At 37.8% G+C, this 9,090-nt stretch overlaps 1 protein-coding gene across 1 annotated transcript; it reads right to left on the bottom strand.

The window, feature by feature from the left end:
* Positions 1-2,240: 2,240 nt before the first annotated feature.
* Positions 2,241-6,342, bottom strand: LOC108364269 (UDP-glucuronosyltransferase 1-2-like). Its single transcript, XM_017617874.1, has 5 exons — positions 6,069-6,342; positions 3,615-3,841; positions 3,348-3,500; positions 2,614-3,252; positions 2,241-2,542 (listed from the first exon to the last, which is right to left on the bottom strand). The coding sequence occupies exons 1-5, from the start codon at positions 6,336-6,338 to the stop codon at positions 2,263-2,265; spliced, it is 1,569 nt and encodes a 522-aa protein (XP_017473363.1). The 5' UTR covers positions 6,339-6,342; the 3' UTR covers positions 2,241-2,262.
* Between the last annotated feature and the right edge of the window lie 2,748 nt (positions 6,343-9,090).

The following is a 9,090-nucleotide window of genomic DNA, read 5'->3' on the forward strand; positions in this document are numbered from 1 at the left end:
GCTTGGTTTGTCAAACCGCTTGTGTGGTGTATTTCGCTCTTTAGGATGAGCCGCAACAGTAGCACAAACGGAAAAAGTGAAGTCAGCTCGCAGCGACGTAAAGCGACGAATTGCAATCCGCTGGCTGAGTCAACCAACAATGCGCAAAGAAAGACGATTCGTTCGCAAGAGCAACCAACGCCCGCCGCTTAACCGCCGCTTGCTTACCCATACAACTGACGACCCCCCGCTTTCGACTCGACATGCTCATTTCCTACGAAAATAAAAACAACAACCACGAATAAAAATGGCGAGGACAAAAGATAGTGTTTTACAAAAGAGGAAATTAAGCCAGAGGCAAAGTTCTTATTTCTCTACTCGAAGCTTTTTGCTGCCACAGTGGCGGTCGAGCACAGGCACACTTGTTGCCACATCCATGGAAGGGGGTTGTGGAATGATGAGGACAGAGCAGAAAATTCATGGCGATGAGGACACTATCGTAAAAGCAACTATGGCTGTTTGTCACGCATATATGTACATATGTATATGTATGTATGGTAGCAAATAAACAGCTGTTGTTGTTCTTCAAAGTTGGTAAATATTTCTTTTGCAGCTCGCTTTGCCACTTTGCAATTGTTTGTACTAATGTGTGTGTGTGAGAATTTTTAATTTAGTGCCCCTGAAAAGAAACGAGTGCGATTTCTCTGCAAAAGTTGTGTGAAAAAAGTATTTTTTGGTTCTCTGAGTCTCAATTTTTACAGCATTTTGAGCTTTTAGTTTTTGATTGGTTGGGTAAAGAGATGCAATGTGTTCGCACATGGAAATTCAGTGTCAGAATACAAAGTATTTGCACAAACAAATGGAAAGAAAATAAAGGAAAATATTTTCTTATACATATGTACTAAATATTTATTCCAAAATGAATGTTATCATTTTAATGGGTTTTCCGAATTTCAATTACCTCCAATACAAATAATACAAAGTATGTCTTTAGTTAGACCAATACTAGAATTTGGATCTCTTATTTGGAATCCCCACTTAATAAGTTCATTCAGAAAGGATTGAACCAATACAAAAACAAGTCTTAATTTTTATTTTGCGTGATTTTAACTGGTATTTAGAGTACAATCCCCCACCTTACACTAGTCGTATGAAGCTCATTAATTTTCCTAGATTTCGTAGAGAAATTCAAGGTGGTCTTTCCACCGCAGAGGAGGCCTTCCTCATCCTCTACTACCAGAACAGAGCGAGGAACAAGTTCTTCTCGCATAAAAAGCCTGGAAACCAAGTAATTTGGGCCAATGAAGCATGCGCAAAACGATTATAGTAATTATTTTTTGAACTCTCTTAACTTGGAACGGTTTCTTCTAAATGAATATAAAGTGACTTCAACGTCATTGGATCCTTAAAGTCTCCGGAGTTACGTCTAATAAAGCCAATCATTGCAAAATATCTCCAAACAATAAAGTCAATGTGACTAGAGAAAGAGAGCCTGGATTCAAAAATTACACCCCAAACTTTAATCATCTTATCTTTTTCGAAAAAGAAGCATCGCAACATTTATTCGTATTCAAAAATAAGTTATTATTGGTGCACCATCCGGCAAAAGAATCAAGGTCAGATTGTAACTTGATGCAGTCAAAAATATCACGGACTGTTGGGGGGGTTTGGAGTAGCCAACTTTTGATTCAATTAATCGCCTCTAAAATTGTCTGGGAAATCGCCTCATGTGAACACCGTTTAAAGTGTCATGCAGGCTAGCTCAGTCGGTAGGGGGCATGAGACTCTTAATCTTAGATCCGTGGGTACGGGCCCCGCTTTGGGCGCCATTGTAATGTAGCAGTAGCTTGGGTGTGCAAGCATGCCTGCATGCCGCCTTACTTTGCCCAAACACACAGCTATATTACAAAAACCAACAATGCCAATAACAGTAATAAACAACTGTCGTATCGATAGCAATAAAATTCGGCAATCGCCATGTTTCACATCGAAAACTCCAGAGTTCTAAGGAGGCACATATAATGGTCTATTTTGTTCTTTTTTTGCTTGTATTATTCATTTTTATTGACATCTTCTATTGAATTTTTTTTTTTTATTATTCATGTTGAAATCTTGCTAGTAAAACGCTGACTATGCTGCTTGATATGAAGCTATAATTTGCATAAGCTCATACATGCAAACCCTGTAGGAAATTCTTGCCATCACTCATATGTATATAGTCAACTGCCGACATACTCACACCAAACAATACGATAAAAAATATCACAAAAAGTGGTATTGTGTTTAGTTAGTCTTTTGTTTCTCTACTTTAGGGCGACGCGCGCAAATTTTGCCACAAATGAAACTCCAACTTAGTACCGTAATGAATAATAAAATGATGCCCACGAATAGATAAACATCCATTGAGTAGTAGACAAAGCGTGATAAAAACACCGCATCGGCTTTAGTGAGGGGAGCGCCCTCTGTTTTGGCGACATATTCCACCCACCAGATGGCGGATTGCAACGCAGTTTGTGGTCGATGTTTGTAGGAGAATGATACCGCTTTGGCATTGTCCATGTATCTGAAAAAAAATAAAGAATTTAAAAACTTATTTCTGTGCTCCCCACTTATTCTGTGTGCCACTTAACTTACTGCTTCTTCAGCACTTCCCTAACCGATCTGAGCACTGAATTCTCCGCGATATCCTCATAGTGCAGCACTACGCCCATGCCGCGTTGCTTCAAGGCCGCCGCATTCAAAAACTGATCGCCATACATGGGTGTAGCAACAACGGGGACACCACAATAAGCCGCCTCCGAGCTGCCCATTAAGCCGCTATGTGTCATGAAAACCTTCACATTAGGATGACAGAGTATGTCGCGTTGTGGCAGCCATTTACTTATGTACAAATTGTCCGGCTTGTTTTCCAACGTACTATTCTCCCATTTCCAAATGACGCGCTGCTTGAGACGCTTCACAGCGCGCAAAATAGCTTCGCGCTTGGCTGGCGGCAAAGATTCGGCGCGTATCATCGAACCCCAACTAATGAAGACGACGCCATGCTCGGCATTGTCGATAAACTTCTGCAGCTCAGCATCCAGCGGCTTGGCCTTTTGTATATGTATGCCGCCAAGCTCCACGACAGAGGGTGGCAGTGGCTTAACGCCGCTCAGTGAGAAGTGTTGATTCACAAAGTACGCTGAAGTTTGCTTAGCCAATTCAGCAACAGAGGGTAGGTCATGACCAAATTTGTATTGCACCATGGCATCGGTTGTGGGAGTGATGGTAAAACTGTTAAGCGTGTGAAAAAAAGAGAAAGAGTGTTGATAAAAAAAAAAAATTGTCTACTTCGCAAGTGTCTGCTAGGTATTTTCATACAAACTTACTCATAAAACAAACGCGTGCTGTGGAAGATGAACCAGTTGGCTAGGCGCTGGACGAAGCTCATCGACTCCGATTGTCCCATGAAGATTGTCGGTATAGATGATGGTATCATGGGCACGCCCATGCGTTCGTAGTGCCAAGGCATCATCGCACAGCTATTTGCGTATGAACAATGCAAAACGGAAGTGCAATTTGTGAGTTTTAAAAAATGCAACTTGAGCTTTTGTTTACAAAAAGACATTTCCACTATTCCCACTATTCCCACTCACCTACTCAACGCTATGAATGGCGCCTTGAGTTGATGTGCCACCGCCACCATGCAATCGCTGTTGAATTGCTCCATAATGATTATATCGAAATGTTGCCGCTGTCGTAACACCTGTGCCAAGGCTTCGGAATGCAGCGTCTGATTGCAGGCATCCGTACCCCAGTTGTACAAGTTGTACAGCGTACGGAATATCCCGAATTTAATGTAGAAATGTCTGTTTTCAAACGCCTGCAAGGAGTAAAAGGAACATTGGAAAAATCGATATGTAAAAATGTAAGAGTTAGGTTTTCTTTATGAATTTCAAACCATTGTGGAAACTTAATGAAGAAGGGCCTGTATCTTTCCAAATCAAGAGAAATCAATGGCGGTTGATAGCACAAGTGCTGCGTAAAGAAGCTATCAGCTTATTGTCAGATCTCGAGCACTTCTGGAATCTATCTGGATTATCTAGAGTAGATTCACTTTTTACTAGCTAAGAGCGCGTCACATACATCGCCCTAAACCGTGTTCGGCGAAAATGCTTTGTAGAAGTCTCAGCTCCTAGGAGAAGTCGTAAACGAGCAGAAAAATCAATTCCAAAATACAGTACCGCATTTGCTTTCAAAAAAAGACAAAGATAATTATAGGAATGCAGAAAGACTGTAAGTAGAAACCCACTTTTAAAAAGTATCCATATCGCAGCCTAAAGCCTAGCAAGGTCTGCTTCGCTAGGACCACATATTTTCTTCTGTTGGTTCATAAATGTGTGGCCTGGTTACTTGCTTGAGCAGTAGCATTAGACAGTTTACTTGGGAACTTTTATTATATGGTCGTTTTGGCAGTATCTGTTATGCTACCTTTTTTAGATAGAAGTACTACAAAGAAAACAGACTTTCAGCTGATGTGAGGTAGGAGTGGCTGTTGCGGCACACTTAGGCCTAAAGTGAACGACCCGTTGTGCTACCACAACCCGGTGTGATTATATGATATCAACGCAATGAGTGCTTAAAAGCCGACCATGAATTGTTCCACATACATATATTGATCACGTTTATTATACACAAAAAATTGGCCTCCTCTGTCTGTTCTATAAATGAATTGCTCTATGGGAAGGCATTATTTTTTTGAGTAGAAACTTTTTTTTCGTAGGACACTTATGAAAATTTCTTTAAATATATACTTAGTTTTTCTTCCACAACTCTACCTAGAGTGAAATATACCGGAAACAGCTAATGTGGGAAAAGCGAACTAAATTTCAGTACGATATAGCATTGTTTACAAGGAAATACTAGGTACCATATTTTCTTAATGAAGTGAGATTTACAACGGCCTGCTTCTATGCTTATCATGGGGGTCTAACCGTATACTTATGTACATACATATAGATTCAGAGCAAACGGCAGCCTTGTAGGAGGTTTTTTTTTGTTAGGAACTCTCCGTAAACCTCAAGGTTAGACTGCAGGATTTCCGGAGCTGTTTCAAGTGGAGGTTGGTAGCCACTGGCTAGGTACTAGTATTTAGCCTGGTATCATTAGAAAGATGGGTTCTATGACAATCAAGCGGTAAACAGTGGTTTAAAATCGCTTATATGTAGTGTGATCGAAACTGGTTTGGAACTACCGAACCAGGAGAAACACTTCCAAGTTAGGTAACGGCAGGGTTAATAAATTTGTAGTCAGGACACCATCAAAAATATTTCTCCGGACAAGGAATATATATGTATGAGTTCCTACCTGTGGCCAATTCCTAAACTAATGAGCGTTTAGTTGGTTCAGTGACGCTTTTTGTTCTGGCCGGTGGTTTATTGAAGGAGGGCCAAAAGGAACCGCTTAAGCTAACTAAGCGCCAACTTAGGAGCTGGAATTTCAATAGGACCTCCCTACTGTCGTAGCAGTTTGCAGGATATCGGAGTGGAATAATCTCGGTCATCCGATTCTGTGATGCCCTGCTTTCACCTCGTAAAGCCAACACAATTGGGTTGTTCACACTTGCCTGGTTATCAGTTTATCTGGTTAAAAATTATTATGTAGTGTATGTTATTGTTGTAAACTGAATTAAAAATCTAACCACATAATCAGATAACCTGATAACCAGGCAAGCGTGAACAACCCCAATGATTCCACCATATGGAGAATCAGAGTTCGCTAAAGTGCCAGCAGAATGTGACAACTTGGCTTAAGTGTCCTGAACTCAGTTAAGGATGGTGTCAAGCACTTTTCCCCTCCTTCCACCCCCCTCCCATTTTGCTTTATGACGACTCAGTACTGCAGCTAGATCTTATAATAAGCTTTATTTAGTATTACTCGTACACCCGAAGTCATTTCGGAGCACTTTAGATTGTTTATGTCCGTACGTTCAGCTTTAACTTGGGGTAATAACTCAGTCTTCTTTTCCAGTACCTCAGTGCTCAGTGACGAATGCACTGAGTCTCAATCAAACTCCATTTTAGCAAATTACCACCTACTTTAACACTTACCTTCAAATCCACACTATTCGTCAAAGTTGCATGATTCGTCAGCGGCAAATCTCTATAGCTCGCCGGTGGGCTTTTATCCGGAAAATGACTTATCACCGTAACGTCATGTCCTTTCTCAGCTAGGCCACGCATAATTGGATGAAAGAAGTTAAAATGACTAATGGCAGGGTGCGGAAATAGACCCAGTATCTTAAGTGGGTAGCTGGCTTGCACCAAAGTGCAGCAGAGGCCAAGCAGCAGCAATAGGTGGCCAGATGTTGGCATCGCCATTTCGCTGAAAGAGGGCCTTCCCCTTGAATGAATGAAATACCGAAATATGCGTATACAACAAAAAAAATAAATAATAAAAATGAAATTTTCGCGAGACAAAAACACTTGTATATAATTTTATCAAAAACCAAAAATAAAAATAAAGAAAATCCCAAAGCTATTATATGGGAACGTACCCATACTACGTGACCCGTTCAGGGGGGGGAGGGGGATCTTCCAAATACCACACTTGGTCACAGTGGGGGGCGGGGGGGCTTAGGTTTTTATCACGTAGTCAATATCCACTACGAAAATCTAGCGTTTTTTTCGAGCTACATTCAAATATGGCGCGCAGTGTTTGTCGCTTTTTAAACCCACAGATGGCAACACTGACGAACAGACGTCAGCTGATTGAACAACCATCGAAAAAACGTACATGGTGGTGCGGTGGATGACGTGTCTCGCGTGCGACCTCTGCGGGTTCTCTCTAGGAGACCNATATAAGGCACTAAATTTTCTTTTACGACCACAAATTGCAACGAAAGTACGAATTATTTGCGATAGAAGTAGCACGAAATTCATTGCACTGTTAACAAAAAAAAACAAAAAAAAGAGCCGATACCTGCTTTGACGGCTTAATTTTATATGAATGCGCCTATTTATGTATGTCTGTATGGCTGTGTAGAACTTGGCCTGTTTTTAAATTATCACTTAATGACACGTTTTTTGCATTGCCTATTTATTTGGCTGTTTGATCGCTTTAAATTTATATTTTTTATCTTTATTGTTTATATATATTTACATAACTTTTTTGTCTCAACATTTCCAGCTCACTCACCAGTGCCTGATTATGCACAAAAAAAATTTTAAAATAGCTGCGTATTTTTTATATTTTTTAATTTTGATATTAGACTAAATTTTCGCGTCGAACGCTCGACTCGTGCAAAAATTCTTAACAGTGTTTTATTAAAATGTCCACGAAATCAAAAAAAATAAATAAAGAAATTGAAAATAAACCAAAAACCAGTTAAGTTCGCTGCACGGCCGATCCGTTTTGCTGAAGCTTTCTTCGACGACTGACTAAGTCAAGGCACTGCCGGCTAAAAAGGCCTCAGCAAGCTCGTTAACTAGCAGTTCATATGAGTAGTCCACTTGCAAACAGCGTTATGTGCCATAAATTAAAAAAAAAAAACGTCTACAACAACAAGTAAAATCCAAGTTGTATATTTTTTTTTTATTATCTAAAAATTTGGATAATTAAGAGGCTAACAACATTAAAAAAACAAAATCACAGTATGGTTGCTTTTGTAAATTTGATATATAAAAAATTAATATAGCGAGTTTTGAAACAGTAACTGTTACATAGCTAGCTTTTCGCGTTCTCTCTTCCACGAAGATTGGTCTACTTCGTTTTTACGACGTCTTCCACTAGGCACCGAAACTACCACGTTTTTTTCGCAGTTTTCTAAGTTCATCAGAAGATGGAGACTTTTGAACTTGTTTAAATACGTACAATAAATATTATAGCGACTTTTGAAAGTGTATATATACATACAGTAGGTACTATTTTTTTTTTTAAATTTTACATAAAGTGAACTACTCATATATAGTACACAATGTCTCATAAATTTTGGACATAATTTTTAGTAACCTAAAAATTGGACATATGTTTTTTGTATTTTAAAGCCTGTGGCTAATTTTTTTTAATTAAAAACTGGCCACAAATTTTTTTTTTTAATTAAAAACTGCACATACATTTTTGGTAATTTAAAAATGAGATATGCAAACATTTTCACATATTAGATATTTTTAGACTTGGACTTTTGGTAAATCAAAAACTGGACATAATTTTTGGTACCCACTTTCAAAATTGGACATATGTATGTACATTTTTGGAAATTTAAAAACTGGATATCGATTTTATATATTTAAAATAATAATTTAATAGTTAAAGGCGTGAAAAAACTTGCTGGCTATTTTAAAACTAGACATAACAATTTGGTAATTTAAAAGCTGTATGTTCGTAAAATTTTTGGCCCTTTAAAAACTGAGTATACATTTTTATATAATATATAAAAGTTGTTGATATTTAATAGTTAGTTAAAAGCCGGACAAAAGTTTTTGGTTATTTTATAACTAGACATAAAATATTGGTGATTTAAAAGTTGTATACAAAATTGTTGGTCATTTAAAATTAGACATATATTTCTTGTAATTAAAAAAATGAACTTGAATTCCATTATTTTAAAAGTGGGGATATATACATATGTACATACATATGTACATATTTCGTCCTTCAAAGCTATTTTAATTTTTGAAACACAGAACATATTTGCCAAATAAAAACCAGAAACAAATTTTCATATTTTAAAACCAAACCTTAATTTGTTGTGAAACAAATTTTGGTGCTTAAAAAATTGGAAATACATTTTTGAAATTTACAAATTGCATATAAACTTTTAATTATTTAAAACTTGGTCAACAAAATAGAATGGTTAGTTAAAAACTACACAATTTTTTTTTTTGTTAATTGAAAATTAGATACATATGTTGCGTAATTTAAAAACACGACCACAATTTATGTCACAATTTTTGATAATTCTAAAAACTAGACACACATTTTTCGAAACTAAAAAATTGGCCATAATTTTTAGCAATTTCGAACTTGGACATTTGAAGTTACAGTGTGATGTTAATCAATCTTAGCTATCCATCCAACGTAGCTTAGATTCCGCTGCCAATTTCGTCCAATAATCTGCTAACTAAATGAATG

The sequence above is a fragment of the Rhagoletis zephyria genome, unplaced genomic scaffold (genome assembly GCF_001687245.7).
Source record: "Rhagoletis zephyria isolate East Lansing unplaced genomic scaffold, Rhagoletis_zephyria_1.1 Rzeph_scaffold_01514, whole genome shotgun sequence".
Lineage (NCBI taxonomy): Eukaryota > Metazoa > Arthropoda > Insecta > Diptera > Tephritidae > Rhagoletis > Rhagoletis zephyria.